Raw genomic sequence first — 20,275 nt, 5'->3', positions numbered from 1 at the left:
CCATTGCCTGTAATATTAAGTACCCCGTGTTTGTTTCTTACTTTGTACAGTGCCACCGAATAGGTTAGTGCTTTATAAAGCAATAATATTAATAATAATAATTACTTGTCTACGAATAACTGAATGTTATGGTGATGTGACTGAGGCTCTTGTGTTAAGCCTCACACACACTGTGAGTAAATCTAGGCCAAGAAGATAACTTTGGCCTGTCTCACACGATTTTTCCAATGATCAGCGATTTATAGAGCATCGAACAGTCATTTCCATGATCTCGCAATGTAGGCACAGTCATGCAATCACACGAATGACGTTTAACGATGTGTTAGCGTACACCCCCCGACAATGACCATCACGGCGGGTCAGATCTTCAAGACCCCCGATAACTCTGTGCAAAGTACTGCGATCGCTTGACTTCCCATTCGCGCCCCTCAGGAGCAGGAAGAGGAGTTGCTGAACGCTTGTCGTCAAGGGGATGTTGCTGGATGTGTCGGGTGGTGAGTGCTTAGTCTAGCATGATTACAGCTGATCTAACATGGTTAGTGTGCACACTACTGTTGGTGAGGGGGGGGGGGGCGGGTTACAGTCAGCATGTTTAATTACTTTAATGAAAAATTGTTGGCGCTGGATCTGTGGACCGTCAAACATTGAGTCTTCACTCAGGCAACTTTCACCTTTATTTAAAATTGCCCCCCTGACGGTTTTGTCCTAGCTTTATCTTCTGAAATAAATGTAAGGGAAACATTGGCATTTTTGCACCCATGAATAAAAACCAGAACAAATACAGCAAAAAGGAAGATACTATATATATATATATATATATATATATATATATATATATATATATATATATATATATATGTACACACACAATAATAAATATTGGCAGAATGTGTCATTTTTATTAGAGTCATATTTGCAAACTTTGGAATGCTTTTTAATGTACACAAAACACATTTTTGGAAGAACAGTTGAGAATTGTTCTGGGTTTCTCGGTCCTTTTAAGCATGAACCGTACTAAAGTACACACAGACATAGAGCAGTAAAGTCAGGAGGCAGATCATCTCGTTAAACCAGTGGGAGGTTGCCTTCTGCCTATACCTGATCTTACCATCACATGGAATTTGAAAGGTAATTAGCCCCTCAGGCCACTTTATGGCCATTTTACACACAAAGGCTAAATGTGGAGTGCCATATTAAAAATTCCAGCTGATCTTGCCCGAGGTTATGTGTCTCTATGTTTCATGTTCCTGCACAAGGGGAGCAGCCTGGAAACCCAAAGTGATTGCATGCTGCCTTGCTTTCTTGTATGATGGTATTTACACATGGGTGTTTCTAAGCAGTTACAGGTCTCATGCAGAAAGCTCATTGTGCCAGTCAGAGCAAGGAATTTACTACAATGCAACTACAATAAATATGTGCACAGTTTCCTAGGCATTTTCCAACCCTGATATCCCTTTTCTGCACTTTTAGGGTACAAATAATAAAGAAAAAAAAAACAGGGGTTAAATTAGCCTCTGTACAGCCCAACTGTCACTAAGTAAGAAACAAATATGGGGTACGTAATAGTACAGACAATGGTATACACCAAATATAGATTCTGGTACAAAATACAGAACTAGTTCATATAGTAATTGCAGTGACAGATATAACATGATGAATAAAATGTATGTGGCTTATGAGTTGGTAAGGTTGCATAGTATTTGACAGCCACCACCTTAACACACATCTAACACCGCAGACAGATCTCACCTGATGTGGGGGCTGATATGCCCATATGGGAATTATTAGCATGCAGGCATTAGTCCCTCTCAGACCAGGAACCAGGTCAATGGCAGGCTCTCTGTCCAAAGGGGTCATGTGGCTGGAAGCAGGATATCAGGACTGGGTATTTAGTTTGTAGCCATTTCAAACCAACAGAGGGCACCCTCCATTGGTCTGAAATCGCAATACAGGGTAATACAGAAATATAATGCAGCACCATGTGTTGGACTGAAATGATATTACAACCAAAGATAGAAATATATTACAGTGCCAACTGCTTTAGTCCAAAAATGCACATAAGTCAAAACAATTACTCGAAGTACAGAATAAACACATGCATATTGAATATAAGAATTTGACAACAAACAACATTTGTAGATCAATTTTCTCCTGTAGGATTTATGGCTGGGATCAGTAATTGGTTGAAAGGTTAAATTGTGGTATAGAGGAAACATTCAAGTCCACAAATTCCAGGCTAAACAGGTGTCTCTTCAGTCTGGTTTTTAATAACTCCAGGCATGTGACTGTCTTTACTGGGTGTGGTAGAAGGTTCCAAAGGGTAGGGGCATCATGACAGAAAGCTCTGCTTCAAAGGTTTTGAGGTACACTCTGAGAGTGAACAAGTTTATGGATCCTGTAGATCTGAGGTTGTGAGAGGTGTGGTGCAGTATCATCAAGTGCTTCATGTATCCAGGGCCCAAACTGTATAGAGATTTGAATGTCAACAGTCCAATCTTGAAGTATTCTACAATTTACAGGTAGCTGGTGCAGTGAGCAAAGAATCAGTGTAATGTAACAGTCATGAGGTTTGTTTGTTAGCAATCTGGCAGCAGCATTCTGTACTAATTGCAAGTGGTACAGGTCCTTATTTGGAAAGCCTGTATAGAGAGTATTGTAGTAATTCAGATGTTATGAAGACATGAATTAGGTTTGGAATTCGAGATGATTAATTTTTTGTAAAGTAGGAATATTTTACTACAGCCGAGATTTGGTTTCTGATGCTCAACCCTCCATTGATTAGCACACCAAGGCTGCGCTAAAGGTTGGAGCTATTTATATCTGAATTCCCTATGTTTATTGGTGTTGATTTAGAGTAGAGCTGTTTTGATGCTATGCGCTGGCCTTGGATAACAAGGACCTTAGTTTTGTCGGAATTTAAATGCAAACAGTTGCCATTCATACACTGTCTGTCTATGGTACGATCCCAACTTCATCTATCGATTTCTATCTGATTGCATTATTATATGTCTGTTTGTAACATACCATGCCCTGCTATCTGACTATGGACATTCTTGGTTTTAAATTTGTGTCAACCTCTGATCTTTGATTCCATTCCACTAGTTCCCAGCTTTTGGCCTTATCTAGGTCTTGGCCTTAAATTAACATATAATTTATTGCCTTGCCAGCTGTTTATGCAGTGTTCTATGCTGTGTTTGATCTGTGAGTTAAATTGCTGTCCAGCCCCATACAGAGTCTCCTTTAAATTCCAGCCTACAAGGCTGAGACTCACATTCAAACACTTCACCATCTCACCTGCATTCAGTCTGTTAATTAAGATGCTGGCACCCTGTTTGCATATAGTTAGCATAGGAGGTCAATTTTGACCACTGGTCAATTTTGAGCATCTGAACTCAAAGTGCATCTGTAACTCTAAGTGTAAAGAAAATACAACGACCAAAATTAGACCAGAATTGAGCCAGAAGGGAACAGAAGGAACTGACGGAAAACTCTGCTTCTCTGGTTAGTTGCAAAAATGTTTAACCTAGAGTTTATTATCTGCCTGCTCTCCCCAGCCATCCTCAAATCTCTCCACACACTACATCCCCCTGCTGTCAACAATATGCTGTACATTTCACCATCCCTCCTATCCACTCCTTAGCTCGCCTCTCATGAAATTTTCTCATACTTACAGCCTCACCTTCCGTGCCGCACCACATCTACATATAAGCATATACCGCAACCTCTGCTCCGCTCTGTCTGCCTTCTCCTCCTCCTTGCTGCTGGGGACATTTCACCTAACCCTGGACCCCCACTCCCCCCTGCTAATAACACTGTTTGCAACAAATCAAATTTCCCTCCCTCTTACTGTAACCTTATTAATATCCCACTCCTCCCCCCTACTTCCCCTCCTATCTCGGCTGCCCTCTGGAATCCCCGCTCAGTCTGCAACAAACTGCCCTTCATCCATGATCTTTTCATGCTTTCACATTCTTTGGGATCACTGAAACCTGGCTGACCCCTTCTGACACAGTCTCACCTGCCGCCCTCTCCTATGGAGGTTTCCACTTTAGCCACACTCCTAGAAGTGGGAATAAACATGGTGGAGGGGTGGGCATTCTTCTCTCAGACAAATGCTCCTTCAAGCCTCTCACTCCTATTCCTTCTCTCTCCCTGCCATCCTTTGAAGTCCATGCAGTCCGACTATACTTACCCTCAAACCTCCAGATTGCAGTTATTTACCGCCCTCCAGGCCCTGCTTCTGTTTTCCTACATCATTTCTCTGCCTGGCTTCTCCAGTCCTCTGACATCCCTACCATCATTATGGGTGATTTTAACATTCCTATTGACACCAAGAACGCTGTCTCCAACAAACTTCTTTCACTCACTTCCTCCTATGGCTTGTCTCAGTGGTCCTCTACCTCAACCCACACTAATGGCCATACGCTTGACCTCGTATTCACTCGTCTCTGCTCTGTCACTGACTTTACTAATGATCCACTACCACTCTCTGACCATAACCTACTTAGCTTCTCTCTCTCCTCCTCTCTTCCTACCACCCTGGCACCAGCACACTCACATATTCACAGAAACTATCGCAATATAGACATGCAATCCGTATCTGATGCCCTGGCACCTCTCCTCACACAATCCTTCACTGACCCAGACTCAGCTGCTATACACTACAACAGCTTCATTACAAAAGTCATGGATGACTTTGCCCCCCTCGTCAATGTCCGCCCTCACCGTGTCAGTCGCCAACCCTGGATGACCAAAGACACTAAACAATTAAAAAGATGCTCTAGAGCAGCGGAAAGGCGTTGGAGGAAAAGTAACACCAATGAGGACTTCATCGCATATAAAATAGCCTTGAACAACTTCAGAAACGCACTCTCTGTGGCAAAACAGGCCTATTTTTCCTCCCTAATATCCGCCCAAGTACACAATCCAAAACGCTTGTTTAGCACCTTCAACTCCGTTCTCCATCCTCCTCCTCCTTCATCTTGCTTATCAGCTGAAGAATTTGCAACATACTTCACTGATAAAATTGACAAAATCAGAAGTGAATTCTCCACGCAGCCCTCAAATCCCACCTCCACACCTCTCATTGACTGCTCTCTAACTGCCTTCTCTACACTCTCTGAACATTCTCTCTCCTCTATAATATCTAAAGCTAACCACTTGTTCTTTGGATCCTATTCCCTCCCATTTCATTCCGCAGCTATCCTCATCTCTCATGCCTGCTCTAACATCGCTATTTAACCTGTCCCTCTCCACTGGCATCTTTCCTTTGCCACTCAAAAAGGCTGTTGTGACACCACTACTTAAAAAACCATCTCTAGATCCTACCACACTCGCCAACTACTGCCCAGTCTCACTTCTCCCATTTGCATCCAAAACTAATTGAACGCCACATACATGCAGAATTAAGCCATTATTTATCAGCTAACTCCCTACTTGATCAGTTCCAGTCTAGCTTTCGCTCCAACCACTCCACGGAAATGGCCCTTACCAAAGTGGCCAATGACCTTCTTACAGCCAAATCCAAAGGTCAATTTTCCATACTCATCCTTCTTGACCTGTCATCAGCATTTGATACGGTTGACCACACCTTACTCTTTCAAATACTTTCAAATGTAGGAATAAAGGGCCTTGCTCTCACATGGTTATCTTCCTACCTCTCTGGAAGGTCCTTCACAGTCTCCTACTCAGATCAGATCTCTTCTCCTCATGCTTTGTCTGTCGGGGTTCCTCAAGGCTTGGTCCCCTCCTCTTTTCCATCTACATGCACGGTCTTGGTGACTTAATCAACTCATTCGGTTTTCAATACCACCTGTATGCAGACGATACGCAACTGTACCTCTCGGACCCAGACCTTAACTCCCTCCTCAAACGTGTTCCCGACTGCTTGTCTGCTATATCGTCCTTCATGTCCTCTCGCTTCCTAAAACTTAATATGAGTAAAACGGAACTAATAATTTTTCCACCGTCTCTGGCCACCTCTCTGCCTGAAGTAACTATAAATGTTAATAACACTCCCATAACTTCAGTTCCCAAAGCACGGTGCTTGGGGGTAATATTCGACTCTTCTCTCTCTTTTATTCCTCATCTTAACTCCATAACCAGCTCCTGCCATCTTCAACTCAAAAATATATCTCGCATCCGTCCCTTTCTCACTCAATACACAACCAAAATGTTAATACATGTTCTTATAATTTCTCGTCTGGACTACTGCAATGTACTACTTTGTGGACTACCTTCTAACAAACTGGCCCCGCTCCAGTCGGTACTGAACTCAGCTGCTCGTCTCATTCATCTTTCTTCTCGATCTTCCTCAGCTGACCCTCTCTGTCAAGCTCTTCACTGGCTGCCAATTAACCAGAGGATGCAGTTCAAACTCCTAACCCTAATCTACAAAGCTCTCCACAATCTCTCTCCCCGGTACATATCATCACTCATTTCCAGATACAAACCCAATCGCAATCTCAGATCTGCACACGATCTTCTGTTGTCCTCCTCTCGATTCACCTCCTCACATTCCCGCTTACAAGATTTTGCACGCGCTTCACCCCTTCTCTGGAATCCCCTCCCACAACACATCCATCACTCGCAAACCTTTGTTACTTTTAAACGCTCTCTAAAAACTCATTTGTTCCGACAAGCATATGTGCTACCTTAAGCCACTTCCCTTTGTCCTAAGACCAAATTGCACTCCTACTAGGTATCCTAAAACACACTGCCTTTATATATTTTATTGTATACTACCCCTCCTCTTGTTTCCCCCCATTCCCTTTAGATTGTAAGCTCGCAAGGGCAGGTCTCTCTCCCCCTTTTGTGTCTTGGAAATCATTATACATTTTATTCATCATGTTACTTTTATCACTGTCATTACCACTTCTGTATTTTGTACTCTGTATGCTGTATCATTTTTTGTATTTTGTCACTAATTATGTATCTTGTATATTAGTGTACACCATTTTCTGTATTATTATGTACCCCATGTTTGTTTCTTACTTTGTACAGCGCCACGGAATATGTTGGCGCTTTATAAATCAATAATAATAATAATAATAATACACTCCTGTAGCTCAGTGTATGCAAGACTTTATTTTAGTAGTACGGTCAGTTTCACCCGGTTTGAAGGACAAGAATAGCTGAGTGTCAGAGGCATAGTAGTGGTACACTAGGCCATATTGTTGGATACTTGTACCAAGTGGTAATATGTAGATTTCAAATAGCAGAGAGGATAGAATTGAGCCTTGTGGCAATCCAGATTTTAGTGGTGCAGGGTTAGACATGACAGGTGCTAGGGATACTCGCTGTGTTCTGTCAGTCAAGAAAGATCTGAACCACTGGAGGACTTTGCAACTGATGTCACAGTAGTTCTGAAATCTGTTTAGCAAGGTTTTATGGTCAACCAACTGTATCAAAATCTGCTGATCCAGCAGTATTAAGTTGGGGCATTCCCTTCTGTCCGTTGCCATGAGCAGATTGTTTCAGACCTGGATGATGGCTTTTTCACAGCTATGGTGTTTTTTGAAGCCAGATTGTAGCAAGTCCAAGATGTTGCTTGTGGTCCTATTCTCCCAAACCAGAGAAGACTTCTGTTACTGTCCATCACACTACACCAATGTCCTACATAAAGTATAAAGTGTTACAGTTTAAAAGCTCCGGCCTACACTATATGTTGCATGTGCAAAGCAAAGTCACTTGAAAAAGTTAGGAATGTTTGAGATCGATGATTTAACTGTATTTGGTATGTGTACAAAAAGTGTTTAAACCTAATCAGCAGCAGAACCCAATGTGTGTGACTGTCTTTGAAATGTCTGCTATATATATTTATGTTATTGTTCAAAAATAGCTATAAAATACTGTCTGAATTTGCAGACACACAATGAACATATCAAGCTGTATTTATAATGCATTGCTCTTTCTTTTTCGGTTTTGTTCTTGCTGTGGAATTGACTTGAAATAACAACTGTATCACGGCTTTGTGGTTCTGCTACTAATTTGCAATACATTCCCGAGGCCAGCTCAAGGACCTCCTTTGGCAAAATAATATGGTACTTATTAAGTGCATCCTAAGAGGCCCAGGAGAATGGCATGCTGAGGAAACAAGGGAGAAACTTAAATGAATTTCTATCCTCCAGTTAGATATCTGATATTGATGACCAGGATGTATATAGAAAAGAAAAACTAATGCTAAGAGGAAGGAGAATTAGGAGAGCGGATAACAAATTAGCCATCTTTATGCACAGACCTGAGTAGTACTATATAATTCAAACCACCAAGTGGGTATTAACTACGAATATCAAATGGTGTGAGCTATGTGCAAGTCTATTACATTGTCTATAAAAAATATTTTAGCCTCCACAAAATATCATATCCCAGCTTTTATTGGATGACCAATGAAGCGAGAAAGCATTTTATATGCTCCATAAGAAAGTGGGCTTAGCGTTAACATCTACATTTCACTTTCAGAAATCTGATCCATGTACACACTAATTAATCATAAAAAGTTGCTATTCTGTTTTATTGGATGGATCAGTTAAAAGTTGAAGATTTTCCGCTTTCAATTTTCAATGGTGACTTTGTGAGAAATCTGAAACTGTAATCAGAAGTGGTCAACCCTCTGTAATCCTGTGCTAGTTATTGGCTGCACTCATTGGGGTTGATTCATAATGCTGCGCTGCTGTAGCAGCACGAGCTCCATGATCAGCACCACACTCTATATTCAGCATAGCGTGCCTTCCTTAGTTACGCGCTCTGCTTACATAGCAATGCGTGGTCCTTTAAATGAACGCCTCTGCTTTAAAGTATCATGACTCCAATACTTCACTAGACTACTATGTTAATTAACATAGTTACTATTAATATTCTATTAACATAGTTACTATTAACCACTTGCCGACCGCACGCTTATACCGTGCGTTGGCAAAGTGGCAGCTGCAGGACCAGCGACGCAGTACTGCGTCGCCAGCTGCAGGCTGATTAATCAGGAAGCAGCCGCTCGCGCGAGCGGCTGCTTCCTGTCAATTCACGGCGGGGGGCTCCGTGAATAGCCTGCTAAAGCTATAGCTAAATGTAAACACAAGCGGAAATAATCCGCTTTGTTTACATTGTACGCCGCTGCTGCGCAGCAGCGCCGTAAGGCAGATCGGCGATCCCCGGCCAATCAGCGGCCGGGGATCGCCGCCATGTGACAGGGGACGTCCTGTCACAGGCTGCACAGGACGGATAGCGTCCTGTGCAGCCCCGATCACCAGGGGGCCAGGTAGGAGAGGGGGGAAGCGGAATTTCGCCACGGAGGGGGGCTTTGAGGTGCCCCCCCCCCGCCAGCCACACGCAGGCAGGAGAGATCGGACCCCCCCAGCACATCATCCCCCTAGTGGAGAAAAAAGGGGGGTGATCTGATCTCTCTGCCTGGTGTTTGATCTGTGCTGGGGGCTGTAGAGCCCACCCAGCACAGATCACATAATTCAATGCTGGTCCTTAAGGAGGGGGTAAAGGGTGGGTCCTCAAGTGGTTAACATAGTAGTGGCTGCTCTAGTGAACTATCACGGTCTAGATACTTCACAGCAGTGGCCGGCATTTAAAGGAACACGAGTTGCTTTGGAAGCAGAACATGTAACTAAGGAAGGCACGCTATGATGCAAGAACGAGCGTAGAGTGCAGCCTTGAGTTTAGAGTGCGGTGCTGGTCATGGAGTTTGTGCTGCTTCATGAATCGGCCTCCTTGACCTCTAGGATAACTAAGGTGTCCCAATTGCCTAACCACTGGAAAGGAAATGGCAGACAGCTTTGTTACCTATTGGTGGGAAAGTAGCTCTTGAATATCAAACATGAGGGCCAGAGCAGCCCAAGCCTCCTTGCAGGAAATAACATGCAGCAGATGAATTTCAAACAGAAACCCCATATCATTAATTAGTCGGAATATTGCATAATTGACAGATTATTTAGCCACAAATAGCTCACCATTGGATGCTGACTAGTGATGAACAAAATATTATCCCAAAATACAACTCTCCACAGCGAGGGAATTAAATTCACACACAAAGTCTATAGCTGCTAGTTAATTACTCATATGGAAGCTATCTGGTTTGTAGGCACTGGATTTGAATGACTCAGTTTCTTTCTTTTTTATCTAATATGCTAATTAGCCACACCCATGAGCAAACATGGAAACTTTCCAGACACTTTGTTAGCTCATCTCTATCCTAGGCATATCTCTGGCTTGGCTCCCAGAGTCCAGTACAAATTTTATGCAAGTAATGGAATGTGCTGGAGTGATTTGTATCTCTTCAGGGGCAAACTCAGGATTTTCAATGGGGGGGGGAGATTCCTGAAAGGTTTCCCTCAGCCTCACACAATACAATATAATATAGTAGGACATCATGCTGGGTACACCTAATGCAATTTCCCGTCCGACTGTCAGGATCTGACAATTATTTCCTAAATGTCCGATCTGCTCCCGATCGACAACGGGATAGATCAGGTGCAGTTTGGATAGAGACAATAATGAAGACAGCCAACATTGCTAATGAAGGGGGAAGTGAAGCATACACACAGCAGGGCACAGGGCTGTGCTCATAACTGACTCTATTAAGTTCACTAAGAGGGCAGTGCTGTGAGCTGCAGGATGCCTGCAGATATTCTGGTGTCTCAACTTGTGCCTGTCTCTACTCACTGCACTGGCCCTGGTCTGAGGGGGGATTCTGGGCAGCTGTAATCCCCCCTGTGTTTGCCTATGCTCTTACCTCAGTTTTCTCCTATTGCGTCACGTGACTTGACCATCAGGGTTTCCATGGGACACAAAATGTCACATGTGACATGAATAGAGATGGTCAATGAGATGCAAATAAGTAAATTTTGCATGCATATTTCTCATATGCAGCTTGGCATTTAGCCAATTAAATGCAGCAGCATGTGAATCTGCATACAGTTTGCATGAGAGCCAGGATCATTTACAATTAATTGACTTTCACTAGATGGTCAGAATGGGGTGCAAATTGATAGGGAAGGCTGAAGATGAAGTGCACAACATTAAAGACAGCTCCTGACATGAACTATGCATATGATTCCACCAGGCTCTTCCACCTTCCTCATCTCTGAATGGGGTGGGGGGAGGTAAGGTCACTGTAAGCACTGTATAATAAAAAGGGAGGAGGAACTAATGGGGGCAATGTAAGAAAGAGGGCACTAATAAGGCACTGAAAGAAATGACCACTAATTGAGCACTGCAAGGAAGAGGCAATTAACAGAAGTGAAGTATAAAAATTGGGGTACTGTAAGAAAGAGGATAAGGACAATAATGGGCACAGTTAAAGAAAGTAGATACCTGTAGTATGCACTAATTGGGGGCACATTAATAAAATGGACATTAGCTGTGGTACTAATGGGGGCATGGTAGTTTAGAGGGTACAAATCAATGGTTCTTTAATAAAGGAGACACTAATGGAGGCAAAGTCATAAAGAGGGCATTAATAATGAGTAGTAAAGTCCAACCCAATAGCTGTGGCATTGGCCTTTTGTCTCATCATCCACCTGCCTGTGTTTTTAACACTGTAGGGACTCTCCCTGACTCTGCTGTAAAGCTGTGTGACACAAAACTTTAATGTTTTGAGAACTGCATACAGAGGCATATGACAATGTTTTACGGAAGACACTTATACATAATTTAGGCCAGTGCATGTGGAGGGTAGTGCAGATTACTGCAATGCCACTGAAGCATCCCCAATGTAAAGGTTGCCGTACATGATTGAAGATATTTTTTTTCAACCAGAGAAATCTGACCGATTTTTCCGCATCATCTAATAATTTGAAAAACTGAACCAATATACCATATGCTAACGATCCGTTTTTTTCTGAGAATTAAAAAAATAGATTGAATAAAACATTGTTTTTAAATGTTGTGATCTGATTCTTCCAGTGCGTACGAGAGAGAATGGCGCTGGAGACTTGGGCGCAGGACACAGCCGGTATATGGCTGATCCTGCTGTCCGGGCCGTGTTTACTATTCCCCCTCCAGGCCACCATGGATAGTGGGGGAATTAAATAATTCGGCTTCTAGCAATTGCTGGAAGCCGAATTATTGTTTTAAAAGCAACTTCAGCTCCGTCTTCTGATGGCGCTGAAGTTACTCCCTGTGTCGGCTATAGCCGTAGTTCCTATTACGGCCTATGGTGGCGCCGGCTGCACCCAAGTCTTCTGCGCTGCTCCGCCCAAGTCTCCAGTGCTGGATTCGCTGTGTTCACTTCCAGTACCTCTGGTCAGATTTTTATTGAAAAAAAATTGAGAAATCTATTTTTTTTTCTCAATCAAAAAGAAAACTTCCAGAACTATGTGTAATATGGCAGTGTGACCTCTAGAACCACACATAATATGGTAGCATTACTTACAGAATCACACACAATATGGCAGTGTTGCATCCAGAATCACACACAATATGGCAGTGTTACCTCCAGAACGTAATATGGGGGGTACTGTAAGAAAGAGGACAAGGACACCCCATTGGCGGATTGATCGTATTTAGGTCCTTTCATGGTGGCCATATTTAATAAAATTGTCACTATTCATAGCAGTGGCCATTTTGTTGGTGGGGTGATAAACAGGGCTAATAGTAAGAGATAGTTAATGTTAGTTGAAAATTATAATAATAAATAAGGGGTAAAACACTAGGATTGGAACAGCAGATAGACTATATGTTATGCTGGACATTTAAAAGGTAAGAGGAAAAAGGGAATCGTAATAGACTGCCATAAGTTGATAGTATAGAAAGTGTGTAAAATGCTAAATTGTGTGGCACAATGATTCCTACTAATTAGGAATCGTGCCAAATAATATCTTCCTTTAATATTTCTACTGTAATATTATCAAGCCCAGTTCCTTTTCCATTTTTCAACTTTTTGATGTCCTTGATGATTTCTTCTTTCCTTGGTGCTTCTGTGTTTTATATTTGAGCTAGGTTCAGTGGACTCCAGGTTTTCATGTTGGCCTTCTTCTCCACCACCTATATTCAAAACTTGCTCTAAGTGTTCTTTCCATCTCCGAAGCTGTTTTCTTTCATTTGTAAGGATTACACCACTTTTTTCTTTGACCAGGACCCCTTTTCGTCTTGCAACTTGGAGAACATTCTAGTGATGTTCAAAGAAGGTCTCCTATTCTGGCAGCTTTTTAGGCCTGTTCATCTTTCCATACATGTTGATTTCCTGTGGTGCTAGTTTTGATTTCACAAACCTGTTTACTGTATTTCATTTGCAGGACTGCCTCTCTGCCTCTTAATATGCTGAAGCCTCCATCTTTGTTTCTTTCTGACTTTGATTTTCTGCCATGTGTGCCATTTTCTGACATCCAATCATTCTTTCCCTGCTCCCTGAAGCCCTAGTATTTCTTCACAGGTCTACGTATACATGCATTTGATTTTGGTTCACCCAGTCTCTTTATGTGTCCATGATCGCTACAGTAGCTGTGAAGGTCCCGTAGGTTTCAAAAAAACATTTGGAGTAGCACCACCATTCTTAGTTTAATGACCAATTTTCAGTCTGCTGTGTGCTCAGGAAAGAAGCATAATATCAATCGTAAATGTAATGCAACAGTATGCAAAATGTGCAATGTGCTGGTACCAAGTAATAACAATAAAAATTGCGGTAATTACATATAAATATAAGTACACTGTGAAATCCTAATAAGACATAGGCAGTAATGAATACTAAATAAACCAATAGCAGTGATATATTAAGTTGATAGACAAGAGGAAGAGCCTTACTGTGCAGTTGCCAGTCTCTGCTAGCTATGTCCCCCACACAGCCGTCCGCTGCTCCATGTTACCCCCACATATTGTTTTTAACCTTTGCAAGACTTAGCTGAATAAAAGATTTATACTTGACCATTTGTGTGGATTTTTATGTGCAATACTATGCATATGCATTCCATTTTGGTGCTTCTACGGGGATTGTTTTTCTTCTAACAAATTTATTTTCCCATCCTGAAAACTGGAGACAAGCAGGGCTCTGGTTAAGTCCCAAAACAGCAGTGGTGGCAGAGAGGAGGGAATCCCTTGGAATGATACAGTTGGTGCAAGGGCACCCTATTTCTCTGGGGTTAACTTGAGAAATATCTGCCTTGTTGTGGAGAGGGTGGATCCTCAAAGGCTAAGGCTTAAAACCCTGAGGCTAGGTTCCCAGTGGTCAGTTGCATAACTCACACATTATAATGACTGTGAACTGCAATAGAGACTGGCCATAGACTTTAATACAAAGCCTGCATGCAGCATGTTAGAATAACGTGATCCATTACTGTGAACAGACCCACAGATTTGTATGGGCAGTGAGTTGACATGCAGAATTATTCTGCAATGCAACTGACCACTGTAAACAGAGCCTCACAGAAAATAAGGCATGCCAAGAGGCAGTCCCTCCACATGGGGCCAGAGGACTGTGGATTAATCATCTGCATCTCTGAAAAGTATTTATTACAGAAACCTCTACAAATGAATACATTGAAATAGGGCTGCAGAAACTCTGTGTGTGCCCCCTTAGCCAGGTGCAGTCAGCCCTTCACCGATCTCGTTTCAGTGCAGAAATATATTTTAATTTAGAGAGTAACTGTTCAATGAAGGATAATTACATTTGTTTTATGCCTGGTACACACCATCAGTGTTGCCAGCGCATCCCTTTAACCACTTAAGCCTGAAGAGTTGTTTATTTTTTGCATCTGAGCAACTTTCACCTCCCATTCATTTTCCAATAACTTTATCACTACTCATCACAATGAATTGGTCTATATCTTGTTTTTTCCGCCACCAATTAGGCTTTCTTTGGGTGATATATTTTACTAAGAATTATCTTATTCTAAATCCATTTTAACAGGAATATTAAGAAAGAAATGGAAAAAACATTATTTCTCAGTTTTTGCCCATTATAGTTTGAAATTAATACATGCTACCTTAATTAAAACCCATGTATTTTATTTGCCCATTTGTCCTGCTTATTACACCATTTAAATTATGTCCCTATCACAATGTATGGCGCCAATATTTTATTTGGAAATAAAGGTGCATTTTTTCAATTTGCGTCCATCACTATTTACAAGCCCATGATTTAAAAAATTATATTAATGTACTCCTTTGACATGCATATTTAAAAAGTTCAGACCCTTAGGTAATTATTTATGTTTTTTTTATTGAATTTTTTTTTTTTTGTATTAAAAATTGAATGTGGGTAATTTTTGGTGTGGGAGGTAAACATTTCATTTTAAATTTAAAAAAATGTATTTATTTATGTCTGTGTAGTTTTACTATTTGGCCACAAGATGACCACAGTGAAAAAGTCCTGGAAGCGTGATCGTACGCTTCCAGCAAGAAGAATGAAGACGCTGTCGGCTTTTCTGCGGGGGGCTTCGATCAATGAAAGGGATCTATAATCCCTTTGTTTGATCACTGGGCTAACAGCCGGCGGTGGGAGCGCAATTGGACGAGAATGTTCGTCCAGTTGGGCTTAAGTGGTTAATTACTGACACATCTAAGTTATACAGGTTCTGGGGCTATTTCCACATAATCAGTGCCTTAACTGCATCTACCTGGTCACAATACCGGTATAATTCATATGTGTCAGTAAAGGGATAAGTTGGCAACACTGCACGCCATGCAATTTACCCTCAGATCGACGGGTCGAATTGATAAGTTCTGACAGGTCTGATCAGATTTCCAATCGATTTTGTACAGAAGGGATTTGCTAAATCAATTGAAAAAACTGTCAGAATTCTGATCTGTCGTGTCGGACATTATCTATTCTACTCTCTGATCTGACGGGAAATTGCATGGTACGTACCAGGCATAAGAAATACAAAAATGTTTATAGAAAGGACCAGTCTCTTAAAATAATAATCATCTTTTAAAGGGTTTATGACATATTTTCATACTCTGCTGATCTCAGGGGACAATGACGTTTTGTGTGTATTGGGGTCATGAGGTTGAGAAAGAAATTTGCATGTAAGAAAACATGAATCACCATCAGATATTCTCTACAGCAGATGCTCCTAATTAATGATTTCAGTAAGTTCCACTTTTAATTGTTTAACTCTTGCAGATGTTGAAATCAGATTGTGCTTCTAGATCGATTTAAAGGCTCATTGTTTGACGTTGGCTTGCTAAACCTTCTGAGGTCACCCACTCAAGCCACTAACATGCCTCCTATAGTGTAAAATGTTGGGCTGTGAATTATATAATTGGTTTTAATTACATAATTATAGTGTTTAAATGCATGGAGGGTAAAGGTTAGTGTTGCGTTTCAAAGCCACAGGAGGTTACGTGACATAAGCAATGGACTCACGGAGAGCTTACTAAAGCTTATGTCACATTTGTGTGCATTCCTGTCCTGATCTGTCCTTGACTTAAAAAAAAAGGAGACTGGGCAATTTCATCAATACCTTAAGTGACCCTATTTTAAATAATGTTACAGTTTGCTTTCAGTACTGGAGAAGTTTCATAGACAAGATAATTAAATGTTCATCAGCAGCTATCAGGACAGCAGTGGGATATTTGTAGTAGAAAGATAATTAAGTCATGTAGGAAATGGTAATCATGCTATAGGCCAAGTGAATTTTCAGTCATTTTGAAAATAAAATAATGAAGTATTCCAGCTCTTCAGCTCAGCCTGATTTTGTAAACAGCTGGAAAGTTTACATTGCTACAACTACAAAATTCAGGCTAAGTTCACAGTGGGACGTTGCGTTGTGATGCGATGTTAAAGTCGCAACGCAGAATTACAACGCAACACAAAAAAAGGTGGCAACGCACATTAATGCTGCATACCGTCGCATACAGCAGGTACAGCAAAGCATACAGGCAATTAAAAGTATGCTTTCCTGTATCTGTATCAGAGCTGCGTAATATGTTGGTGCTTTATAAATACAATAAATAAAATAAATAAATAAATCTGGTAATGTGTGCGTTTAGAGGTAATGCACAACAGCAGTACGTTACCATAACGCAACATTTACAACTCGACTTTAACGTCGCACTGTGAACGTAAGGATGACATTGCAGTGCGGTAACCTGCGTTATAAGACTTTATGAAAGCAGGACAATATCGTTCCACTGTAAACCTAATCTCACATTATTATTATTTTTTTTTTAATACAACTCCATTCCTTATAGCTTTTCTAGTCCTTTGTGGGCAATCTGAGGGAAAGCAATTGAGTTCCACTGAGGCACAATTAAGGTGCATACAGCATGAAAAAAGTTTTTCATTCATGACGCAATCCCCCCGGCAACAGTTTGAAGTTGAATGCTGTACAGGCGCATTGTTCTGTTTCTATGTAGGGAAGGAGAGATGACAGAGTGGCTTCCAGTGGAAGGGTTGTGGAGGGGAACTATGTGTTTGGCTGAGTTAATCCGGTACTCTCTTGGGGATGCATCCTGGAGGATGTACACACATTAGATCCTTGACATACATGGCCTTAAGCAGCAACCTTGGTCAAGAACCCTTTAGCATTTGTATGCGGTTCTGGAGGTGTGTTTAGCTTCTAAGGGTACAATGGTTAATTTGCATATATTCAGCAGTGGTGCCTGGGAGATATCTCGAGCTCACTCTAACCTGAATTATCGCAAATTCTTTCTGTTTTAGGAAAGCAAACTTTTGTTTTTCTTAACATCTTAGTAAGGGGGCTTTTAGGACCATTGTAGTCCCTTACACACCCCAATGAGTTCTGGGTCACCATGAGCTTGCTGGTTAGTCTGTGCCTCTCGGATTTACAAGCCCTACTCCATAGAGCCAAATTAATCCATGCCATGCACTGATGAGGATCAAACAATCCGAAACAGCCTGTATGCATGTTGGATTATTATGGCTCTGTACACATTAACAAGCTGACACATCATTGCATTCCAGCGGTTCTGGAGGTGTGTTTAGCTTCTAAGGGTACAATGGTTAATTTGCATATATTCAGCAGTGGTGCCTGGGAGACATCTCGAGCTCACTCTAACCTGAATTATCGCAAATTCTTTCTGTTTTAGGAAAGCAAACTTTTGCATTTGTATGACAAAGCTTTAAATTAACTTGTGTCAAGGAACTTCTTCACCATCCATTTCCTACAGGACAATCTCGGCTACAGTTTGTGATGGGATGGTCTGAAACACTGAATTCCAATTCTACGGGAAATTCTGATAATCGCATTACTACACAAATTTGATTTGTATAGAGGAGTTGCAAGAAAAAGTCTCTACTCAATAAACACCACATTAAAGAGTACCTAAATTATGAATTACAGTTTGCTTTAAAACTAATAAGTTGCAAAGATATATATATATATATATATATATATATATATATATATATATATATATATATATATATATAAATCACACATAATAAAGTGTGATTTTCTCACCCCAGGGTTCGAATTCCACATATGGGCTTGAAATCCCCACCCCCGTTGTGAAATTGGGCTCGGGTGATTTTTTTTCTTTCCAAACCATAGGTGCAAAGATTGCTGGGTAATTGATGTCATAACTCCACCCTCATATCCTTTTACCAGCCAACACCATTGTGAAAAGAGATGTGATCTAATCCAGGCAGGCAGACAGACATCTGAAATAAGAATTATAGCAAACGACATGATAAGACAGGCAGCAGCAGTTCTCGTGTCTCTCCTCTGTCTAAAAACTTGGTGTTTTGGTCTCTTTTAGTCCCCTATACTTTCCCTGTGGTTTTAGGTCACCCTGAGCTGTTTGGTCTCTCTGTGAAAAGAGCTGTAACTTGATCCAGGCAGGCAAAGAGCAGGGGAGAGAGGGACAGGGGAGAAAACCAGGCTGAAGGGGAGGACCTGAGGGTGCTGAGAGTGTACTTTGGCAATGCTTCAGCATGAGAAAGAAGGAAGTGCTACTACAGATATAAATGTTGGTATGTTCTATCAACTACAATGTACATGATGTAAACTTCATATGTTTATCCAACTGTACACAGTGCATGGACTGCATATATGTATTGCCATTCAACCCTTTTTTGGCTGGAGGTGCTCTTTAAGCTTCCATTGACCTTTACTAAAATGTACAACAGATTCAGAGGCCAAATGGAAGCTTTTTGACTTTAACACCAAATGGTATATCTGATGGAAAGCCAATACAGTTCAGAGCTCACTATCCAAACTATCCATTCTTTCTCAAATGTTTTTAAAAGTAGTCTGCATGACTGGCTGCTTTATTTTATGCATTTGTGGCCACTGAAGTATTTGAAACACTTGTATTCAATTATTTGTATGGATGTCCCAACACTTTTGGCAGTTTATTCTGTATTTAGACATTTGTCTGTGTCCATTGTCTTAAGTGACCATATAACGGTACCTCAGTAATCATTATATATCTCTCAGAATGAACAAAGCCCAAATACCCCCTTTTCCCCAGCATTTGAAAGCTTCATCTAAAAGTTTTGTCTTCTTCTTGCAGATGATCCCGTCCCTGCCGGAGTCACATCGTCACAACAAGATCTCATGCTGTACATTGATCATCTATCCAACCTTTGCCTAGAGAGAAACCCCCAAGACCTTAGATCTTCACCAAGCCAGTTGGGAAAAGAGGAACAGGAGGAGGAGATGGAAGACATCTGATGAGACGAGGAACATTTCTTAACACCAGAGCAGGTGAGTGTACAGAGAAAATTGGATGGTGCTTTGTGGAATGAATACATCTTTTTCCCCATAGTAACTATAGCAAAATAAATGTCAAATAATAAGTAAAACAGGCACCCATAATGTAAAGTCACAGAAGTAACCATGTTCATGCTCTATTTTTTTTTTTTATTAAATTGTTACCTGAAAACCGTCTATGAAAAAAATGGTGAGAGTATCTCTGTTGCAATTACTTTCCCCTGCTATTGATCTTATCTATACTTTTCATGAGTGGACTGGCTCAGTTGGGTATACTAAGGTCCAGAAGCAAAAGAAGCACTTATTGTTGCCTGCTGCATTATTATTGCTATAGGAAGACCACTGGTTTTATCCAAGTAGCATGCAGATAAGTTAATTGGCTTCCCCTTAAATTTTCCCTAGACATATGACTCTGGTCAGGATTACATTGTGTGCTCCTCTGAGGGACAGTTAGTGACAAGACTATGTACTCTAATATATAATAATAATATGTCAATTTTATATAAAACTAAATAATAATATCCAAGTAGAATTCAGTCCAAGTTTTTTTTTTCTTATTTCATATACTCTCATCTGAAACTGATATTTGTGATGCACTAATTTATTCTCATAGTGTTTTAGGGTCTACCATTTACCATTGCAAAAGTACAGACTCT

The 20,275-nt window shown here is 41.1% G+C and overlaps 1 protein-coding gene across 20 annotated transcripts in view; it reads left to right on the top strand.

Moving 5' to 3' along the window:
* The window catches only part of ERC2 (ELKS/RAB6-interacting/CAST family member 2), a 1,931,514-nt gene that overhangs the window by 1,692,338 nt on the left and 218,901 nt on the right, over nucleotides 1–20,275 (top strand). For 19 of the 20 annotated variants that reach the window (XM_068253678.1, XM_068253677.1, XM_068253691.1 and 16 more), the window contains one exon: nucleotides 19,420–19,613. In XM_068253678.1, the coding sequence (XP_068109779.1) occupies nucleotides 19,420–19,500 (81 nt within the window). In that variant the 3' untranslated portion in view covers nucleotides 19,501–19,613. Of the gene's footprint in view, nucleotides 1–19,419; nucleotides 19,614–20,275 lie in introns of those variants that run through there. The other variant, XM_068253684.1, reaches the window with a different exon arrangement.

Source organism: Hyperolius riggenbachi, chromosome 9 (genome assembly GCF_040937935.1).
Source record: "Hyperolius riggenbachi isolate aHypRig1 chromosome 9, aHypRig1.pri, whole genome shotgun sequence".
In the NCBI taxonomy this organism is placed as follows: domain Eukaryota; kingdom Metazoa; phylum Chordata; class Amphibia; order Anura; family Hyperoliidae; genus Hyperolius; species Hyperolius riggenbachi.
Note: the sequence above shows the minus strand (reverse complement) of the source record. Positions and strands in the feature narration are given on the sequence as shown.